Source organism: Podarcis pityusensis (assembly GCF_964106645.2).
Source record: "Podarcis pityusensis genome assembly, chromosome: 8".
NCBI lineage: Eukaryota > Metazoa > Chordata > Lepidosauria > Squamata > Lacertidae > Podarcis > Podarcis pityusensis.
The window spans coordinates 5,460,693-5,483,539 of NC_138033.1; the positions used below are offsets into that span (position 1 = coordinate 5,460,693).

Below are 22,847 nucleotides of genomic sequence, written 5' to 3' on the forward strand. Positions count from 1 at the left end.
TTGCTTAAGGTGCTCAATATAAGGACCCCGCACTTAAGAGACACTGATGTCTGTTTTTAATTGGTGGAGAAGTCAAAGGCAAGAGCTGGCCTTTTATCAGCACAGGGAACTGCCTGGCCTCCTAGTGGCTACAAGTACCCACAAGCAGTAAGAGCATAGACCTTACAGCTCTGACATCTGGTAGTGGCATTTAAATAGTTGGTTGCGTATGCATGGCAAAGTAGGCCATGCTCAAGGATGAGTTCCTGTAAAGTTTTCAAAGAGCATTTTGGTGGGTAGGCATCCAGTTGTTAAGAAAAAAATTCTGAATGGAAAAACAAGACAATATTGGCTGGGGGGCTGCCCATATTTGAAATGGAATGGGTATTTGGAAGGGGTGTGTGTGCAAAGAGTGTCTTTGAGGCAGGCCTGGTGGCTGGGGTCTCCTTGGTACAGCAGATTGCCCATAAACGTAATGAATAAGCTGAGGCCATACCACTCTATTTTGTACTGATGGAATCATTTTGTCGCAGTGAGAGGGCTTCACAATTAACCCGATTCCCTTTTCCACAAATTTCTATGGAATGTGGTTGCTTTACCTGCTGAAACCGATCCATTAACTGCTTCTGCTGAGGTATGGGTGCTGGAATTGCAGAAAGAGCCTGGAACTGATTCGGAACCATCTGAAAACTCCTCTGCTGCTCCGGTGTCAGATGAAGCGCCTGGGTCGGGGTGGGGGGCTTGATGGGGCCCTGGGCAGAGAACTGGAGCTGGAAATGGGGGGAATGGGTATGCTGGACCTCAGATGCAGCCTGAATCTGGGGCTGTAGCCGGGCCTGCACTTGGGATTCGGCCTGCGGCTGGAGCTGTGGAGCAAGCTGGACCTGTAGCTGCAGGTGTGGAGGGGTTGCCAGCTGAGGCTGCCCCTCTGGCTGGGCCTGTGGTGCTTGGAATGATACCTGAGGCTGCGAGGGGGGCCGCAGAGGATGCTGGTTGGGACCATGAGGAGAGGAAGCAATCTGATTCTGAATCACATACAGATTCTGCATCTGGGTCTGGGGGGTGCAGGACCGTGACAGGGGCTCGGAAGGAGGCCTGGACAAAGTCTGTGGTTGGGAAGGAGGCCTCGAGTGAGGCCGGGACGGTGGCCGGGACAGTGGCTGAGGCTGAGACGGAGGGCGGGACTGGTGTGGGGACTGCATCTGTGAAAGGTGTGTGGGCTGGAGCTGGGGGCTCTCGCCCACTGAAGGATGAGGTAGTGAATGGGATGGGGAGGCTCCAGGAAGTTTCTGCTGCCCTGAAGGCAACTGAAAAAAGGAGTTGGGGTGGGGGGAAAAGAAAGGAAAGAGTAAACTGGGTTAGAAGTCTCTTGCGAAGATACTCTGAGGTGCCTAGGCACCACAATCCAGCAGAAGCGGCCAAGAATTATTAAGTTCAAAGCTGGCAATTGCCAGCTTCGTGAGTCAATGAGGCTGCTTGTTCCCTCCTTCCCTTCATCATCAGTTCACACTGTGAGAGACCCTGAAACAGGAGGGGAAGCTTTCTGGGGCACGGTGTCAGATTCTCATGCTGTCCCACTGGGAATACTGGTAGGTACCTGCCAAATTTATTTCACTGCCTCGGCTTGTTTGCAAAGCTTGGCTGTAAAAGATGTTGCTTGAAAAGATTTTGCCTTTTAAACCATAGTGACCAAGGCAACGAAGAAATAAATACAAGGAAGGTACCAAAAAGTGTTTCTTAAAATGTCAAATGGCTAAACCAAAAGCTTATCTCAAAAATCTTATCCTAAGGAAGGTAGGAAGAAGTTGGCTTCTTCCAATATTTTGGGGAACAAGGAGAAGGGTGTTCATGTCTTCTAATTCCAATTAGACAAATACACGCCCCACCCTTTCAATCTGCCCAGTCACCCTTTCTTGGGCAACAAAATCTACCTGGGCTCTGTTGTATTAAATGCCACTTCTCCAGCCTGCCTAGGCACCCCTACAGAATAGCAAGTCCTCTGCTAACTCCTGTACAGCTTGCACTATAGTATTTGCAACATTACTAACACGCAAGTAGAATTTATGACACTCAATTTGCAAGTAATACTTCTCTGCTTAAAGAACAATATATACAGGAAGGAAAGAGATACGCATTCTGGTAGGAGATGGCAACATACCACAAGTGCAGTGCACAGCTCTGGAGGGACAGAGGAGAAGACGGGAAGAAAAGCAAGAAAAGGCAGCAGCAGCAGCAGAACCACCACCTCTCAGGGTTAGTTAGGATCGAAAGGGAAGCAAGCAAGAGCAGCAACAGGGAAAAGAGACAAACAGGTGATGGCCACAGTCTGGCAACAGGATCAGTAAGAGGGGAAAAGCCTTTGGCTGATCCTAGAGGTGTTTGCCTATTTCTGGACTGTTGTGTGTTCACCCATGTGCTAAAAAAATAGAAACATAATCTGCCTGAAATCAGATGTACCCATCCCTTGGATTGTAAATTCCTTCAGGCAAGGAACCAATGGTCTTTCTTTATGCTATAGCAAGGCCATATGCCATGTCCATCTTTCCTTTTTTCTTGTTCTTAATTTGGGCATAAAGAAAGAGGTAAGTAAAGCTCTTTGTGAACTAAACCATCCACCATCAGTACATGCAGATTGTTTCCCTCTACTGTTGCTTTTTTCCAAAGCAGAACAAATTATTATTTTATTTAAAGGAGCAAGGGTGGAGCATTAAAGAGGATGTGATTGCTTTTTGTTATAAGAAAGCTAGATTCCATGCCAGTTTTACTGAGCTTTACTGGTCAGAAGAGAGGAATCCAGAACTGTATATAAACCTTCAAAATATTCACCACAGAGGCAAGGAAGGTGCATGTTTTAAAACTTAGATCCATTCTTTGCAGATACAGGTGGCACCATAGTAATGTTTGCATGGTTCACAATATCTATTTATAGGAGACTAGAACAAGTTTGGAAAATATAAAATATAGAGATTATAATTTATGATTGTGCTTAGGAAAAGTTCCAAATAATGTTTCAGTTGTTTAATTTTTAAATGAATAACCATTTTCTTTCTTTTTAGCATTTCTGCGGTAACCTAAAAGGCGGGGGGGGGGGGGATTCTATGTCTACATCTCAGTGTGTCATCCATACCTCTGTCTCTCTCCCTAGTATTTGTGTGTCTGAGTTCAGGATCAAACTGACTACTCCATGGAAGTACACCAGTATTAAAGATATTAATTAGTGCACTAACAAGTAGGTAGTGCTCCCTGCCCCCCAGCCTGGCCTGAAGAAATGAACTAATCAAAGCTTTTTCTGTCACTTTCTTTCATATGTCTCATTTCTGCATGTCAGGATATTGCTAAAGGCACAGCAAAAATGAACACACACACACGATAACCTTACATGTAACGGTCAGTGGTCCTCCTAGTTGCTAGGCAGGAGGTAACTACACTAATGAAAATATTCATTCCTCCTGTATTGCTCACCAACTTCCGCAAGGGGGAGACTTCATTGCTATTTTCGAAATTGTGTCACCACCAACACCCAAGCCTTGCCTTTGTTTTGAAGTGTGGGAGAATGCAAGTGCGAACCGAAATGAGATGCTAATATTTCTGTGTGTGTGTGTGTACGCATTCTGCACAGAGAATGTGCAGGAGAAAGCAAGAAGCTGAAGGGAAGACTAAGAATGGCCAGACATGTTAGACAGAAGGGCTCAAGGCAGGAGGACAGGCCAAAGCGAGGCGACTTTGTGGATTTGCAAACAGGTAAGGGGCTACCTGGCAAGCCATTGCCTGCTGGGAAGGGCCGGCTGAGAACTGAGGTACTTTGGACTCCACCGGCGGCAGGTTGTGGTTCTGGCTCAGCTCTCGGCTGGCAGGCGGCTGCAGGGCTGCGCCTACGCTGCTGCTGACTATCACCGAGGCTGGGACACTGCTTGTGGTGCTGAGGGCGGTGGTGGCTATGCTGTAGATGGGCAGAGGCATAGGCAGGTGGGGAGGTACTGTGGATTCGTTCATACTGCTCTCCTGCTGCATTTTCAGGGCTGGTGAATAAAATTGCTGCTGCTGCTGCTGCTGCTGCTGGCTCCGATCCTTCTGAAATTTCCAAGAGATTTAGCATGGACCACATTTATGATAACTACCTGCTTCTACCACCCACTTTTTGTCAATGCTGATTACTGTGTATGCACATGATCTGAGTCCCGCTCCCCCAAGCAGACACGGCCTTAGAATTGCATCCTAAATTCTGGTTTCAGAGCCCCCACTTCCCCTCTCGGCAACTCGTAATGTGAAAGACACAAAAATAAAGAATATGCAGAAGGTCACGCCTGACGCCAAGTTTCAAAGAATTTGCTTTTAGGGCAAAGAAGGAAGCAAGCAAGCTCCTTTGTGATATATGAGGCTCACAGTCAATGGAAGCCATATAACCTATACTTCACATTCAAACAGGGGTCTGGGCCCACTTGCATAATACTATTTTTAATCACAGAATTATCTTCACTACTACTTCGCGGGTGGCGCTGTGGTCTAAACCACAGAGCCTAGGACTTGCCGATCAGAAGGTCGGCAGTTCAAATCCCTGTGATGGGGTGAGCTCCCGTTGCTCGGTCCCAGCTCCTGCCAACCTAGCAGTTCAAAAGCACATCAAAGTGCTAGTAGATAAATAGGTACCACTTTGGCGGGAAGGTAAATGGCATTTCTGTGCACTGCTCTGGTTTGCCAGAAGCAGCTTAGTCATGCTGGCCACATGACCCGGAAACTGTACGCCGGCTCCCTTGGCCAATAAAGCGAGATGAGCGCCGCAATCCCAGAGTCATCCACAACTGGACCTAACAGTCAGGGGTCCCTTTACCTTTAGTTCACAACTGTGCCACATGAATAGCAAAACACACAAACTGTTCTCCTGCCTTCCTGTGAGCAGCCAAACTGTGGAAATTTGATTCAGGTGAAAACAAACAAACAAACACCCATATTGTTATTCTTTGGGGTGGAATGGGGCTAGATGTCCACAGTGATTACTCCATCTCAGTTCTACAGCTGGGAAATTTGAATTTTATCATAACAATTTATCATATGTGAATATTAGGAAACTGACATAAACCTACTTAAGCTGCATCACCTATTGGGACAAACTCTGTTTTGCAGAGGTTGCTGAATTGGGGGACGGGGGGGCTGCAAGGAGAGAAGTATTGGAAGAGAGCAAGGACTAGAGCAGTGCAGGACATTGAAAACTCTGCTCTTTAATGACTGGAAGATCATCCCAACCTTCTACTATCTCTGGCTCACCCCCATTTTTTGGCAGACATCTTCTTGACCGCTTAGCTATCATGAGGTCAAGAAGCCTGTCTGGTTTTGGTTTTTTAAAGCTTTGATGATTTCATGGAGTCATGGCCACACAACTTCCTTGACGTTATCAGTTAATATTTCCTTAATAACCTGGAACATGCGTGGACAGAGAGAACAAACTAACCAAACTAGCTGTAATTCTAGGAAACCTTTCACTTGCCTGCTGCAGGAACATCTGCATAGAATCCTGGGAGATGATGGTTCCAGCAGCTGCCTGGCCCAAGATAATCTTTTCAGGACTAGATGCCACCAAGCTGGGACTGGGCTGCGAAGTCACGGGTAGCTGTGCTGGCTGCTGAGGCGGCGGAGTTTGCTGCTGTACATTCAGCTGAAGCTGGGAAGGAGCCGAGGACTGGGACGTGGACTGGACGGTTAATATGTTGGCTTGGTCGCTGCTTGGCAGCAGGTTGGTGCTGGAGGTCGGCTGTGGCTGAATGAGACCTGGGCTCTGGCTGCTGGCACTAGGGGGTGCTTGGATGGTCACAGTTTGGTTGAGGTTCTCGGTGGCATTCAACATAGCCACTTGGTTAGGCAGGGTGACTCCTTGGATAACAGTCTGACCTGTCTGATTAATGGCACCGCTGGCCAGGGAGGCTGTGATGGTGGGCTGACTCTGAGTTGTCAGGCTACCGGCTAGAGAGACAGGCATCTGGAAGAGTGTCGGCTGGCCAACCTGTCCAGGTTGCAATTGGATAGGAGCAGAGAGAATGTGGGCAGTGCCATGTGCATTCTGCGACGTCAGTACCTGCCCCAGGTTTAGTTGGCTTGCCAGGTTTTGATTGGTGAGGATTTGGGCAGGCAGCGCTGGATTCGTTATTAGCTGCCCGCCAGGCCCTTGGCTGGTGATGATGTGAGTCTGCCCACTAGGATGCGAGGTGGTTAAGATCTGGCCACCCATATTAGCCTGCAAGGCTGACAGCTGTTGGGGAATCTGGACTGCCGAAGTGCCGGTGAGCTGTCCCGGGAGAAGGAACTGGTTTTGACCCTGTAGCATTGCCTGGGGGACATGCTGCGCTGGGATAACAATACTGCTGCCTTGATTCAGCAAGTGGACACTCATGGGTTTGCTAAGGGCCTGCTGCTGTGGTGGGGGCTGCTTGAACATGTTGGCAGGCAGACCCGGGGGGAATCCAGAGAGCACCACGTTTTGCCCAGCCTTGCCTGCCATAAATGTTAGGTTCTGCTGGGCCTTCTGTTGTTGGAGGGCAGCCTCGTTCTGGATGGTAAGGGTAGCATTGTTGGGGCAAAATGTTTTAGGGGTGATCTGATACAACTTCTGCTGGAGGACTCCTGGGGGTTTGGGTTGAATTGGTGTGGGTGTCCGGTGAATGATCACGTTTTGGGCCTGTACCAGCGGGCTGCTCAAGTTTGACGTGACTGTCAGAGGCTGGGAGCCCTGTGTAGCAGATACACTCCCAAACATGGAGCTTCCATTCAGTGTTGTTGTGGCTACTGCTGGGAGGTTCTTCTGGATGACAAGGCCTGCATTCTGGGGAGACACCCCAGCCGAAGTTAGGGTGACCTGTTGCTGTTCTGCTGCTGTCTGAGTGATGTAACTTCCAACTGGCATGGTGGCCACTTGGGAAGACTGAACTTGCTTAGCGATGATCTGCTGAGCAGACTGGTTAATTGCCATCACTTGTTGGCCAACCACTTGAATTTGCCCAATGCCCAGTGCGCCACTGGGACTCCCATTTGGCAACCCTTGAAGGTTGGAAATGGGCTGTATGGTGACGTTTCCCAAGCCAACTTGCTGGAGGAAAGGTTGCACGCTGATGGCCTTGTTGACAACATCGGCTCCAACTGACTGCTGCACCAATGCTTGATGAGTCAAGACTGCAGGTTGCTGCAGGCCAATAAGGTCAGCTCCACCAGAGAAAATCTGTGGTGTGACATCAGAGGCAGTGTGGACAACTGGCTGAAGCGTAGGGAGCTGAAAAGACCCCAGATCCAGTTCTGCCTCTGCCTCCAGAGTCTGCTCAGTGATGTTTGCCTCCTGCAGGCTCTGCTGGAGAATGTCACAGGGCTGGTCTGAGTTCTGTAGGTTGGCCCCGCCCCCTGAAGGTGACCCCAGGATGTCATCTTCCAGGAAGTCTAAGTCAACACTTGTTGTGGGCTGGCTCTGTTCAGTGCTCAGATGATTGCCAGAGGTTTCTTGTACGTGCAGCTAAAAAAAGAGTAAAGATTAAGCACACAGAGAAAAAAGTAAGCTTTCAGTGATAGAAATCAAACAGAATATTTATATTTTTCTTTGCTCAACAGTTTATGCCTTTTTTCTAGGTGCTATGGAACAGCACCATTTTCTTGGTTTTAATTTTTTGGGGCCAAATTAGACACAGTTTAACTCCTTCCTCCATTCTACTTCTCAAATTTAACTGCCCTCCCAATTGCTGTTAGCCACAGAAGTGAAAAAGCACACACATGCAAATACCTGTCCCTCCACAAAGTTAGACCACTTTGATGAAGGCGATTTAAGCTGGAAAATAGTGCAGGAGTAGATTTCTTTTTTTTAACCCTCCTCAGTGACACTAATCCAAATTAGCCTTCCTTGCCAAAGGGCTTTTAAGCAAAAATGTGGGGGGGGGGGATGGAGTTAGGAGATGCAACCATAGATTTCCCCAGATCAGCCCTTAATATACATTATTACAGTGCACACATACCCTATTGACTGCTGCTTATGCTGGACAAAGGGTGGTAAGCATTTTCTGTCTTATATCAGACCTTGCAACAAAACATCTGGTATAAGACAAAAGCACTTCAGTATCCAGGTTCCCAAGGCACACAAATGGAAGTTCTTGACCTCATTCTGAAAGAAATCTTTCCCAAGCTTTTGCAACCCTCCAACCTTTACTAAGCTGATCACCGTGATCAGGCCCTCCCCACAGAGCAGAACAAAGCATCAGGACAGAAGAGGACAGCAAGAGAACAGCAAATGTGAAACCCAGAGACAACCAACATTCCAAGCAAATGGTTCAATATAAACGTGGGCTGATCACACAAATCCTAGCACTGTGCTGCTACCATCCATTGTGCCCAGTGCCAATAACTGTGTGGGTGAAATCAAATCACTCTTGAAGCTACATATGGAATATCACACAGGAGACTGATTAGGGCTATGAAGAGTCTCTAAGACAATTTTCCTTACACTGATCCCTCTTTCTTTGACACCTCAGCCTCTACATTTTCTGTAGAACTGGCTAAAGTAAAATATACTTTTCAATTATTTTGTCTGTTTCATTATAACACACGTACAAATGCCAGGCTCGGAATCAAATGTAGAACATGCAGATTTTTTTTCTGATGACATGAGAGAAATGAGGTTTCCACTCCTATCAGTTTTGCTCTTACTCTGCCTCCTTGTACAAACACCTATATACACTTCTGTTTAACAATAAAGGGAACGCAACCAGGATGTCACATTGCTTATTGCCTTTCTGTGGCATTTTAACAATTTTATCAGGTGTCCAAGACATTAACAGAGCCTGTTCGCCTTCTTATGTTCAGTTTGCCTTTTTTTGCTATTGTGTGTGCTCACCATGGTGGAAATGTAACATTACAACTTGCATAGCTTCATCATGCATTGAGCATTATGAAAATGATAAATGTGTAAAAGAAAGGACATGATGTTTCTAAAAGTGATATAAACTGTGCTGTAAAAATGAGGTGAAAAATACATACCCCAGCACCCTCAAAGAAGGCACTGGCTGCATCTCCTGTGTTGTCCAAGAGATCATCACTGTCAATCTGTAATTTAAAAGATTTAAATTACTGTATGTGAATGTAAATTTAAGCTTGACAGTGTTCAAGGAGTCAGACTGACACGAAATGGAAAAACAAAGGGGCACCACTTCATTCACAGACCAAGGCACTAGGTAACTTCCTTTCAGTGGCTTGGTTTCTTCCTAGGAACTGTAAACAAGTTCTCAGCTGTGCTGGTGGAATGGTTTTGCTTTGAATTAGAAATTAAGTAAATTGTCATAGGTAACTACTAAGTCTTTTTCTAACTGCATTTATTCTTCATTCCTCAAAGGTCTCAGAGAAAACAACTGGCAGAATAGTGCCCTCTGCATTTCATTTCTAGGATTGGCACCACCTCTGTTCTCTGTGTCACTTCTTTCATTGTAGACATACAAGCCAAAGGTAACTTAAGTTGGAGGCTTTTTGATTTGTTAATTAGTCATGCATCAACATAAGCATTTAAAGAAACATACAGAAGAGCAAGTCCTCACCTTTTCTGATCCATGTAAAAAATCGTTCAATGCCTGAGGATCACTGGGGGGGAGAAATGACATAGGAAATTTACTTACAAGTAAACATGTAAAGAACTGTGCTGTTATTTATGTACCAAAACAGACAAAGGAGCCTATACCTATCCTTATCAATATGTTGGTGGGGGTGGGTGGGGGATTCCAATGGTTTCTTGGTTTTGGTTCCACTTCTTCTGTCCTCAAACGCATTTGTATTCCCTTTCTATTCAGGATCTTAATTACCAAGCCATGTCTAAAATCTATTTACATGGTGCTTATAGAACAGAATTTAATGGTTATCATATGTCAGTACTAAGTATTATTGGCACAAGGCTATCTGAAACTTGCAAGACCCAGTGGAAGGCCCACTGAAATTCTTACTTTTTAAGTAATTATTCTTCTTACGTTACTGAACTGGTAGCCATTTTTTTCCTGGTCTCAAGCCATAGCTGTCAACTTTTCCCTTTTTTTAAGAGAAATTCCCTTATTCCAAATAGGATTCCTTGCAAGAAAAGGGAAAAGTTGACAGCTATGTCTCAAGAAGATCTTAAATTAATTTTTCTCTTGGCTCCCCCATGAATCTTGGGTTTCCTTATTATGTTATTTATAAACTTACATTGGTCTGTGGCTGTAAGAAACCTATCTACTGTCCAATACAGGGTTGAGGAACTGGATCTGATTGGTAGGCAAGATCCAGAAAACTGGCCCACTCTCCATGCACAGATCTGCCCACCTTCCAATATGACAACAGGTGAGAACTTTAAAGGAAAAAGGCAGGATCATGCTCAATAATTGTACTTTAAACCTTTCCTTTCTAGCGTCAGCTTGAATTCAAGCCACAGCTACTAAGATTTCTGCCTGCTTTCAGTAGGGAGTGGCTCCCATCCCATAAGTTGGTGCAGCTGGGGGGAAATGGCCTCATCAGCCTAATTTGGCTCATGGGATGGAAGATCCCCATCCGTGGTCTAGAACATCATTTATTTTGTCAACTGTTCTGTAACAGCAACTTTCTCTTTCTGAGAAGCTTCGTGTAGCTCTGACTGTCAGATTTAATGAGAAAGCTTCTGGGTCTAGCTGCGCATCCTCTGTAAAGATCAAGAACAGGCCAAGCGGCATGTGTTCCACCAAAGACAGGCAGCAACAGTTGTCAAGGCAGCAGTCACGTAGAGGGGCTCCAAGATTTTGAACCAAGCGTGGTTGAAAGGTACAGCGCTTGCTAAGCTAGAGAACAAAAATATCTGTAATGGAATGCTCCTTTTCTGAAACCCTTTTGCCACAAGAAAGAGCACGCTTTTCATGGGCAAAGAGAAAATACTTACCAAATTACATCTAGCAAGCACCGGCCATCTTCATCATCCATGTCAACTGAAAGGAAAGGTTAGAGAATGTGTTACGATCATGTAACGACATGTGACATGCTAGTGAAGCGCTCCTTTCGACTTCAAGCCCTCGGTTCTGCAACTCTGCAAACCCTTCCCTGTCCATGCAATGCTGGCTCCAAGATTTTGGAAGCACTTGGCCTTAACCTTGAACTGCAAATTGAGAATTTTCTAATCCTGCTTCTGACATTTTTTTTAGTGTTCTCTGAGAAGTAAAAATGGCAGTGTTGCTAGAGTGCTGACCCTTTGCTGATCTTAGAGCCCTGCAAATACCAGAACTCACAACTCTCTGGAGCTGAAACTACAGCCAAGCATTAACTGTCTCCCTATATTTTGTTAAGTGCATTAGCACCCAACATCTCTATGGAAAGTCTAGTCCCAAGCCTATTGCTGGTCTTTGCTACAGAACCAATGCAATGTTTTTTTGGATACCAATGTTAGCATGTTGGGATATTAGCATAGCAAGCAAAGAAAACAATTCACCACACTCCATTAACACCCCCGACACATATTAAGAAGTCATAGATATATTCTTTATTCAATTTACTTGAGTTATGGAATAAAATAGGAAGAATTAAGTCTATCAGGTAATTCTGCTGGTCAAGCTTTGATCTCCCAGCTGAACTTCTCTCAAGGAACTCTTGTTTTAGCACAACTGACAAGCACGGTTTTGAACAGAGCTTTTTAAAAAAACCACCCTTGTTTCTCACAATCCTCCTTTATAAATGTTGACAACAGCAAATATTCTCTAAATGCTCAAATATTTGTGAACAGTGTTTGAAACTCCCATTGTTCTAGGGGCATTTTGCGACAGGGAATTTCATTAGAGCAAGCAGTTTCTGAGCTCTGGATGCAGTACTGCGCCTAAGATTTCAGATTAAAACTGCAGAATGGAAGGAAAGGAGGACCTTTTTCTGCCTCCCCACTTTCATCTAATCTCTGAAGACTGGAGAAGAGACCCTCTTAAGAATATTAGGGGGTGAGCAGGGGAAGGACTAGACTATATGAAGAATGAACATAATATTTTAGCTGCAGTTCCTTCATTTTCAGCTTTGTATTCTTGTTATAAAAAAGAACACCTAGACATTCCGTTGCTATGCCCATAACCTAGGTTTAAGATGCCATTTAGCTCCTAGCTTTCATATCTCAGTTTCTAACACTGTTTGTGGAGTGTTTAAAATGGATATTTGATGAGGGATAACATTTTATTTCAATATTTGACAGTGGTTTTCTAGTATTTAGTATCTGGTGACATTTGATAGGTAACTTGCAACGATACTAAGTGTTTAACAGTTAATGTTTGGCCGCTGAAGATAATTTGTATTTATTACTACCAAAGAGATGCTGAATCTTGCATTAAAATGTGAATTCAACTCTCACACTGAAAATCTGACTAGAAAATTTAGAAAATCTGTACAATTTTGAATAATCTGCAGGTTAACAGCTTTGGTTGTCAAGAGGCTAAGGGCTCAAGAGACATTTTGTGCAAAATTCATTTGGATATTTCCTGGATTTGCAGAAGGAAACTGAAGAAGTGCAACTATATCACAGAAGAGGCTTGGTGATCTTTTCTTCAAATGATTCCTTTGGATTCTTTCCTGGGGGTGGGGGTATTTCTGCTGCAAGAATTTGAGAAGCCTGAATCATTTGCTGTTGCCAGCTTTGCCCATCCAAGTTAAACAGGACTGGGGACAGGGAAAAAGAAACCCCTTACTTATAAGCTCAACGCTCTTCATGTAAGCAGAAACACAATTTCTGCATTTAAAAAGAGTAAAAGAAGTGTGTGTGTGTGTGTGTGTGTGAGAGAGAGAGAGAGAGAGAGGGGGGGGGTGTCACAGATCGAGTGGGTTTTCCTGTTTAGTGAGCATCTTTTCTGTCAATTCCAGAAAGGACCTTCCGGGTTTCCTTGGGAATTCCCAACCACTCAGAGCTCTGCAGAGAATCAATGCAACTATGCAACAGGCCCATTCAAGTCTGATCACTGGATCCAATATCCTTTTAGCACTGAGTGAGCTGACTAGCACAGTACAAGAGCAGCTGATATCCAAGCATATAGCATAGCAAACATGCTCTCCAGCATGCATGGTGACCACATGGTAGTTCCCCAATGGAGACGGCTGTAAACACATAACAGAATTGCTGGGACGTCTCTGAATTTGAACAACACTGGCTGGATGCAGGCCAGGAAAGCAACAGAAAACAAATCCCTGCGTTTCAGCAGAGCAGAAAGACAGATTTTTCGTTCGGTGAAAGTGCAAGAAGGAAAAAAACCTATAGCATTCAGTTAAACACACTTCTATTGAATGTGCTTAATTACTCCCCATAAATTACTGTCTGACCATATACAGGAGGGACTGCTCAACTCTCTCAGTGATTCTTCAGGTTCTGAGACCTCAGGTTTCCTAGCAGCAAACTGTTGTGAGTGCAACAACTTGCTAGCTTGAGCTACTCAAGACTGTACAACCAAAGCCAGGATTTACCATATAGGCTGTTTTGCAAGTGACAAACAAAGGCAGGTAGCAGTGGGATGCTCCCATGGGAATCTCCTCCGAGAAGCCTTTCCCACTGTCTGCATTTGGACACAGAGATATAGACAGATGACCATCAATGCTATGTGCATGTTCTAAATGAAACATTCACATTTTATTGACAGCTCTGTGCCTTGGAGTGTTTAAGTCAAAATCTTACCAGCAGGACCTGTTTAGTAATCTAATCAAGAGTTGGTTCACACTTCATTTGGCAGCGATGTCTACTGGAACACAGTTAACAGTGTGCAGGCAAGACATTCTGGGCTTGCAGGACATGGGCCATGGGGCATCATGGGCAGTTGAGGTTTTCTGGGATGTTGGAATGAGGTCAGAAATATTTTTCAGCTCAAGGGCCACATTCCCCTCTGGGCAACCTTCTGGGAGCCACATCCAAATGGTGGGTGTGGCTAGAGGCAAAAGTGGGTGCAGTAATTAGTGTAATTTTTACCACAGACTAGTTTCTACACACACACACCTCTCTATCCAGAAAACCAGAAGTCATTATCAGAGCCTTAAGGACACATTCCAGCCAGGCAAAAACACTGACGGGGTGCATAGCTGGGGAGGGGTGTGGCCCTTGGGCAGGCTCATGCAGGGAGGGGGGCAGATGGGTACACTTGCTATGGGCCTCGGAGGGCGAAGTTAGCCAAGGAGGCCTGCCTCATAGTATAGATTTTTGCTTTATTTTATAAGCACACAAACAGCAAATATGTTCCATTCCTATTGTACTTCCTGTAAGCTATACACAACCCTTTGTTACAAAGATCATTTTGACAAAGATTTTGAAAATCCCAGGTATTATTATTGAGAAATACGACATATATCTATATCTTCCCTCCCTGCAATCTCTAGTGAATGAGTAACATTATCAGAAGGCCACAGGTATTTCATAGTTGGAAGGTGTAGAGAAAAATTCCTCTAAATTCTGTAGTTTGGATTTTCAGAGCTTTGCAAGGTCAAAGAATCCATGCCATCCCTGGAGGAATATTAACTTTCTTGTTTCCTGAAAAAGACTTGTTTGCAAAAAAATAATAATCTATAAAAATGGCAGCTTGATAGGTTGCATTTATTCATGAGCTTCTCAAAAGGCATGGAGACAGATGTCCACTTAGTAAATCAACAGATCACAGCTCCTTCTTCTGGATGCTGCAGAAAGAAACTTTAAAAACGGTTTCACTCGGGAGTCCACATATTTGCTTGCCATGGAGAAACTGTCTCTCCACCACGTGGTGAGCATGAAAAGCCCTGCCCTTCTACGCTAGGAGTAAGTGAGGAGAGCACAGGATTGTCATTGCAGCAAGAGTACCTGTGAATTGCAGCCTAACAGGGACAAACTCCCACTTTCCCTCTGAGCTCAGAGAGAATTCTTCATGACCTGTGCTGAACAGCAAAGCTCAGTGCAACATCAGAGTAAAGATCCAATGCCTCCTCAAGCTGGGAGAATGACAGGGTTAGGGTGACCACGCATTCTGGCTGGCTATTCAAGTAGCCCAAATTTTCACTAACTGGGAGACTGCAAAAAGCTCTTTCAAATCCTAAAGAACTCAGACAGCACTAGCATATCACATACACGCCTTCTTGCAACAGACAAGAACTTTTACAAGCTTTTCCCCAGTGGTAAAATACGGAAGTTATAAAAAAACAGAATAAAAGTGCACCACCAGAGTTGTTTTGCGTAAAAATCCATGCAGCAGACAGCCACACTGCATATTGGTCCCTACAATGCACAGGAAAGCTTTCCAGTTATCCTTCCAGGCTGCACCAAACAGATCCACATACTGTCCTCTCTTTACCCCTCTTCTCCAAGTAACATATTGCAATAGCGCCTTTGCTTCTGCTGCCACAACTAATTTGCTGCAGGCTTCCTACACTGCCAGCCTGTTGAGTTCCATCTCTGTCCTGCATAGCCTTTTGGAAGGTGCTCTCTCTCACCTCAGAAATGCCACTGCTTCTGGCCACTACAACTCACAGCAGGCAAGCGGTCAAAATAAAACAAGGTGACTGGAGGAGCTGCTATGTAAAAGGGAGAGATGTTTTGCTGAGGAATCCATGACCACATGGTCCACTGAAGCCAAGCTCCCATCTTGTGGGGAATCCCACCTAAGCAGAGATTTCATGTTAATGGAGCAGTGAAACGAAGTCAGTGCTATTGTTGGCTTGTGCTACACCATTCTGATAACATAAAAGAATTGCAAGGCTCAAAAGTCATTAATCTAGCATTATCATCTTCCTCTTGTGAAATGTTCTCACAGAACATCATGAACACTTTCCAGGTTAACTGTCAGGCCTCAGCTCAAACTCCCACAAACCACTTTAATAGAAATCTGGACCAAGGAACGAATTGAAAGGTCACATAATCTGAAAAGGATGGTAGCAAGCTATATACATAAAAGAGAAAACACATTATGCAAATTGGGGTGGCTAGCTTGTGGTTCCACCAGATTGTTGGACTCCAACTCCCATCAGCCCAAGCCAGCATGGCCAGCCAATAAATCAGGGATTATGGGAGTTGGTCCAACAACATCTGGGAGAAGGGCATAGATTAGTCACTACTGCTAGAAATAGAACAAGCTCTATGACCAGCTTATAGAACAGAAGAAATCTCAATGGATAGCCTTGGGCAAATCACTCTCTCTCAGTTCAGCCAACCTCATGGGGAAGTTGCAAAGATAAAAAGTAAGAAAATTCCATATATGCTGCCCTGAGCTCCTTGGAGAAAGGATGAGATACAAATGAAACAAACAAGATTGTTCACATGGGGGAGTGGTAAGGGAATAGATCGCTGGGAAATGTCATTTTGAAGTTTAAATGCAATGAAGGTGGAAGCATTTCAGCCCCTAGCTTAAAGCAACAGTAGCAACATAGAAAGAGCTCTGCTGGATCAGACCAAAAACCTACGTATCTAGTCCAGAAGAAGAAGAGTTTGGATTTGATATCCCGCTTTATCACTACCCTAAGGAGTCTCAAAGCGGCTAACATTCTCCTTTCCCTTCCTCCCCCACAACAAACACCCTGTGAGGTGAGTGGGGCTGAGAGACTTCAGAGAAGTGTGACTAGCCCAAGGTCACCCAGCAGCTGCATGTGGAGGAGCGGGGAATTGAACCCGGTTCCCCAGATTACGAGACTACCGCTCTTAACCACTACAACACACTGGCTCTCCAGCATCCCATTTCCCACAGTGAACAGCCAAATGTCTCCAAGACGTGAAAGCAATAGTCCTCTCCTGTTGTTGCTTCCCAGAAACTGATATTCAGAGGCAGGGCACACGTAATTTTTGAGAGAGCATGTCACAGAGAGAGATCCATGCTTATTTGTCTCTCACACTAAAAGTTCTAGTTTAACTGCACAAGCACACACTGTTTAGAAGGTGTCTTGCTCTGCTCCAACACTGCCTGGAAAACAGATCCACAGGAAAATGTTTATATAAATATCCTCAGGCATGACCTACAATTTAGCTGCAGCGTTTCTCTTCATGGTAATGGGGTGTCTCCTTAGCTGGTCCCCCAGGCCCAGTAAAGTGTACCCACAGAATTTGTAGAATTCGAAGGGACCCCAAGGGCCATCTAGTCCAATGCCCTGAAATGCAGGAATCACAGCCAAAGCATCCATGACAGGTGGCTATCCAGCCTCTGCTTAAAGACCTCTAAGGAATGAGAGTCCACAACCTCCCAAGGGAGACCATTCCACTGTCAAACTGCTTTCGCTGTCAGAAGGTTTTTCTGTATGCTTAGTCAGAATTCCCTTTCTTGTAACTTCTGGGGCTTGCACCCTCTTGCTGCTTGTGCACTGATGCTGTTCAGAAGCAGCATGGTACTCATAGATGTGGTATCAGGGCTGCCCCAGGATGTTTTGCTGCTTGAGGCAAAAACTCCTGCCTCCCCCCCTTCCTCCATGCCCTCGCGCCAGCACCATAGGAGAGGAAAAGGGAGGCCAGAGAAGAGCAGGCATCAGGGGTTGGGCAGGAAAGCATGGGTGCAACCAGCGAGAAGGCAGCAGGCGGTGGCGGTAGGTGGAGGCTGAGCAGCACATGCATGACATGATGGCTGGGCACCCACAGCAGAAATTTTGTGGGTGCCCAAACACCCAAGGCCCCTCAAAGATGGTGCTAGTGCTGGATAGTATATAGGCACTGTGACATGTAAGGTAAAGGGACCCCTGACCATTAGGTCCAGTCGTGACTGACGCTGGGGTTGCGGCACTCCTCTCGCTTTATTGGCCGAGGGAGCCAGCGTACAGCTTCCGGGTCATGTGGCCAGCATGACTAAGCCGCTTCTGGCGAACCAGAGCAGCGCACGAAAACGCCCTCTACCTTCCCGCCGGAGCGGTACCTATTTATCTACTTGTACTTTGACATGCTTTCGAACTGCTAGGTTGGCAGAAGCAGGGACCGAGCAATGGGAGCTCACCCCATCACGGGGATTCGAACCACCGACCTTCTGATTGGCAAGTCCTAGGCTCTGTGGTTTAACCCACAGCGCCACCCACGTCCCACTATGACATGTAAAAGGTAAAGGTACCCCTGCCCATACGGGCCAGTCGTGTCCGACTCTAGGGTTGTGCGCTCATCTCGCTTAAGAGGCCGGGAGCTGGCGCCGTCCGAAGTCACTTCCGGGTCACGTGGCCAGCGTGACAAAGCTGCAGCTGGCGAGCCAGCATCAGCGCCGCACACAGAAACGCTGTTTACCTTCCCGCTATAAAGCGGTCCCTATTTATCTACTTGCACTTAGGGGTGCTTTCGAACTGCTAGGTGGGCAGGAGCTGGGACCAAACGACGGGAGCTCACCCCGCCGCGGGGATTCGAACCGCAAACCTTATGATTGGCAAGTCCTAGGCACTGAGGTTTTACCCACAGCGCCACCCGTGACATGTAGCCAGTGATAAAACCTCTCCATGAATTTACCAAAGTATTATTTTAGCAAAAGGCAAACTGCAACTGTTCCAGCTGGAGCCAGGGAAATACCTAAAGGGAAGAACATTACTCCACTGTGCTTGAGAACCCTTCACTGATTTCATCCAAGAAAGCAAAGGCCTACATTGCTCCGCATTCAGGTAATGAAGTAAGTAGATACCATGCAGGGCATGAAGTAAAGCACTTAGGGATAGAGACCTTGGTGGGAGCATAAAGTTCCTCAAACATTTTTCTTTTGGCTGTTCATGAAACAGAACAAAATGGTAAGGGATTTTAAATTAGTGCTGTACATGGCAACATGACACAAGGAGAAAGAATGGACATTGTTTAACCAAAAGAAAAAGATTAAAAGGAATCTTTCAAAACGCTTTTAAACATTTAAAAGGACGTCAAAAAGAAGAAAGAAAACACTTTCATATCCTATTCATTGAAAAAGGCACCACAATGGGTTTTTAAACCTGCAGAGGTAGATTGGGACACTTTAGGCTACCTCCAAGACTTCAAAATCTCCTTTCCACATAACATGAAGTTGTTTTATACTGAGATCACTCATCCCATCTAGGCCAGTGATGTCTGTCTACTCTGACTGGAAGAAGCTCAGCTCTCTAAGATCTCAAGCAAAGGCATTTCTTCAGTCCTGCTACCAAAGATCCTTTCTAACTACAGGTAGCAAAGACTGAACCTGAGGTCTTATGCATATAAAGCATGTACTCCACAAGTGAGCAAGTACCCCTCTCCACAAATATGGCTAGCCACCTTGAGTCACATGTGCCACAGAAACTTGAGATATGTGGCATCATCTAGGTAGGACCTGTGGCCTCCAAATACTGTATCTTACTTATGGTCATGCTGGCTGAGGCTGATGGGCATTGTAGTCCAACAACACCCAGAGGGCTACAGCTCTTCATTCCTGATGTAGCCACTCCTACTTGCCCTGTGGACATCGCAGGACAGCTTGATTCTTGACACAGTAGACTGAGAGCAATGCTTCTCTAACCTTTTCAGCTTGAACCCCTCTTTAAAACTTATTTTGCCTTCTTGGTCCCTGGAACCCAGCCAAGTGTCTAGAGATCATTGCACACATTTATGTGCAAGCAGCTCCGCTGCAGTGTGCAATTACAGAGGGACTAATACAACACCGGCATGAGAAAGGGATGTCAGAGAATATATCTGTGACTCCTCCTAAAACTACATACAGGGAAATGAGACAAAGCAGCAAGTCTTCCTAAATCAGGTTGGGCCAAAGGGGCAAGTTGGGGGAGGGCTATCATCACACAAATCTAATGTGAATCAGAGACTACTTTGCAAGAGAATATTCAGGTTACTCCTGTCTAGGCTGGTGAGGAGAAGAAAGTTCCACCTACTTGGATTTTTTGCATCTCCTTCCACGAGGGCCCACCTCCAGAAGCGAAGCAAGGTGGGGGTGGTCCGCCCCAGGTGTCATCCCTGAGGGGGGGGTGACATCACTGTGGGGGGCACCCCCCAGGACGCTCCCCGCCAGTGCACCCCCCTGGGACGTGTACCGAAGCCGACGCACCCCCCGGGACGTACGCCACAGCTAGCTCCAATTCTGCCCATCCCTATGGGCGCCTCACGCTGCAGCCCATCCCTAGCCCCTATGGGCACCGTGCGACGCACCCCGACCCTATAGGCAGCTTGCCCTGCCTCAGGTGCCCAAGAGGCTTCCTCCGCCACTGCCCACCTCAATGCTTGACTCACAAGCAAAACTCTATGTATCCCAGTGGGGCTACATCTAAGTTATAGTGTATGGCACCATCTTGGATTTTGTGATACACTTGCCAGAAATGGCTGCCCCCCACTCCACTAGAGGTTTCAATTTGTCAGGAATCATCCAGTGGAGGTTGGATGGCTTTAGTTGAGATTCCTGCATTGCAGGAGATTGGACAAGATGATCTCTGGGGTCCCTTCCAACTCTATGATTTAGACACAGGACATCCTGCTTCAGAGTTCAGGAATGGCCCGGATTATATCTGAGGTATAATTCAAACAAGCACAGGAAGGCCTCCAAGAATCCCCATAGGAATTTCCTTTCCCTTAATATGAAATAACACTTTTGAGATGCCTGGATTTTTTAAAAAAAGGTGAGTAGAGTTGTCATAATAATCATACAGCATTTTGAAATAAATGTGTTGAGGAAGATAAAGAGGAAGATCGAGGCCGTATACCCATTACTGGAAATGCAAGACATCCCCGCCCCCGCTAATTCTCTGTTTGCCAAGGCAGAGCTCTGGCTTTTCTTATACTTGTTAAAGCTCCCTTGTGAGACAGCCCTTTGCAAGGCAGTGGTTGGCCCTCCACCACTGCCTTCCCCCACCCCAACAGATTTCTCATGGATTCACTCCAAGCCAATCAAAACTTTGGCAGTCAAACCCATCTTGGTTCACACAGACCTATATCTCACAGAGCTAGCAATTCCAAACAGCAGTCAAATCAGCTGCCACATCCTCTTTCTTCTTCACAAAGCCATTCCACTACATAATGGTCACTTATATGTCTCATGTTCACAGGAACAAAGGCAAGCTGTGTGAGGTACTTCGGCAGAAGATACTGCTGGTGCACAGCTAGCTAAGTCGGCAGTGTTTACATACAGAGAAGCAGATACAACCATTAAAAGAAGTGGGCAATGGGAGCAGAAACTTCTCTCTCTTGTTAAATATATGTTTACCAATTTTTATGACTACCACTGCAAAAAGGCAATAGAATGTACAAATCAATAAAAGGAAAATAAAAAGGATAACTGTGATGGAGTGAAGCACAGAAGTTGTCTACATCATCTTCATTCTTCAATATTAAAAAATAAATAAGAGCAATGGGTCAGAATTTACATCAAAATGAAGTGAATCAAAAGCCATAAAAAGGAATCATCAATTGGTTAGGGAAGGGGTCAGTCTGAAACAGGAGTCAGCAAACTTTTTCAGCAGGGAGCTGGTCCACTGTCCCTCAGACCTTGTGGGGGGCCGCGACTATATTTTTTTTGGGGGGGGGGGAAATGAACAAATTCCTATGCCCCACAAATAACCCAGAGATGCATTTTAAATAAAAGTACACATTCTACCCATGTAAAAACACCAGGCAGGCCCCACAAATAACCCAGAGATGCATTTTAAATATAAGCACACATTCTACTCATGTAAAAACACGCTGATTCCTGGACTGTCCACGGGCCGGATTTAGAAGGCGATTGGGCCAGATGTGGCCCTGGGCCTTAGTTTGCCTACCCATGGTCTGAAACATGTCTAGGCTAGGCCAGGAAAACCCATCAGTGGGGAGGCAAGTGCCCTCTCCATAGCGATGCATGAATCATTGGAGGTTTGTATACTTTGTATGCTACACTATTGTATGTTAAATAATGGAAACCATATTTATGTCAAAACGCTCTTGTTTAGCCAAACCTTGGACAACTCTGCAGTGGCAGGTCAGTTGTTCAAAAAATGGAGTTTCTGTGTCATGCTCACCTACAAAAGCAAGGCTAGCTGTCTGTAAGAGATCATTCATTGGGACCTGGATGACATATTTTTATTACAGAGATACCTATCCATGTATATAAAGCCATATGTTGATGCTTCTTAGCTATGAGTTCTGAAAGACCTGTTCCCTGCCTTGCAGGCCTTTTTCCGCCTGGCCTGGGAGGGCAGGGCCCTGACTGACTCCAGCTACAAAAGCTGAGGCTGCTGAAGAGGCCAGAGGCCAGCTTGGCTGTGAGTCCTGGGAGACATGCTCCCTGCCTTGCAGGCCTTTTCCCTGGCCTGGGAGGGTGGGACCCAGACTGATGGCAACTACAAAAGCTGAGTCTACTGAACAGAATCTTTGGCTGGGGAGGGAGTTGATGGGGGGGGGTTGCTGTTTTTGCTTGGTAAAATGAAATGGCTATTAGAGAGCTTTGCCTGCGGTATAAGAACTGTGATGGCCCATTCATGCAGGCAAGCACCATGGTGCTGCAGTTATCATATGATGAACATGCATGTATGAATTAGTTGCTTATCACCTAAACCCAGTAACTGTCAAAGCAAACAGCATGACGGTGCTTGTGGGCTGGCCTCTGAGACGATATAATGGACTTTTCTTGAAAAACCTTTTAATCAGTTAGTGCCAATGTTCATTATGGAGCTGCTGACTGAACTGTAGCTATAATCCAGGACACTGTTTCATGGGAACTGGCAGATTGCTCTTCTCTTGCTCTGTTTGAAAGAATCGTCATGTTATGCATGAAACTAGCTCATAAAAAAGACCTCTTCACGACAAGACTCAAGGACTCATGAGTCTTCTCTCAGAGCTAGTTTTGTGCACTGTAATTTTAAAAGTATGTTTGTGCTCATTTTCCTGTCAAAATACATGCAGAGTCAACTGCTGCCTTAAAATGTAATATGAAAAGCAATCACAACAGGGAACTGTTTTAGAAAGACTACAGCAGCTTGGGACTGACATCTGGGAGGTTCTGCAGAAGACAGTCCCTCACTTATTT

General features: G+C 45.6%; 1 protein-coding gene and 1 long non-coding RNA gene across 10 annotated transcripts in view; one reads left to right on the forward strand and one right to left on the reverse strand.

Annotated features, from left to right (window-relative positions):
* The window catches only part of BICRA (BRD4 interacting chromatin remodeling complex associated protein), a 108,801-nt gene that overhangs the window by 19,394 nt on the left and 66,560 nt on the right, over positions 1 to 22,847 (reverse strand). For 4 of the 9 annotated variants that reach the window (XM_081018577.1, XM_081018583.1, XM_081018579.1 and 1 more), the window contains 6 exons: positions 10,868 to 10,913; positions 9,531 to 9,573; positions 8,980 to 9,045; positions 5,462 to 7,468; positions 3,733 to 4,050; positions 579 to 1,286 (listed from right to left, as the gene is read on the reverse strand). In XM_081018577.1, the coding sequence (XP_080874703.1) occupies positions 579 to 1,286; positions 3,733 to 4,050; positions 5,462 to 7,468; positions 8,980 to 9,045; positions 9,531 to 9,573; positions 10,868 to 10,908 (3,183 nt within the window). In that variant the 5' untranslated portion in view covers positions 10,909 to 10,913. Of the gene's footprint in view, positions 1 to 578; positions 1,287 to 3,732; positions 4,051 to 5,461; positions 7,469 to 8,979; positions 9,046 to 9,530; positions 9,574 to 10,867; positions 10,914 to 22,847 lie in introns of those variants that run through there. The other 5 variants (XM_081018585.1, XM_081018581.1, XM_081018582.1 and 2 more) reach the window with 3 other exon arrangements.
* Positions 1,313 to 12,377, forward strand: LOC308484598. The gene is made up of 3 exons (XR_013990027.1): positions 1,313 to 3,720; positions 9,332 to 9,441; positions 11,127 to 12,377. It is a non-coding gene; the product is annotated as an uncharacterized lncRNA (long non-coding RNA).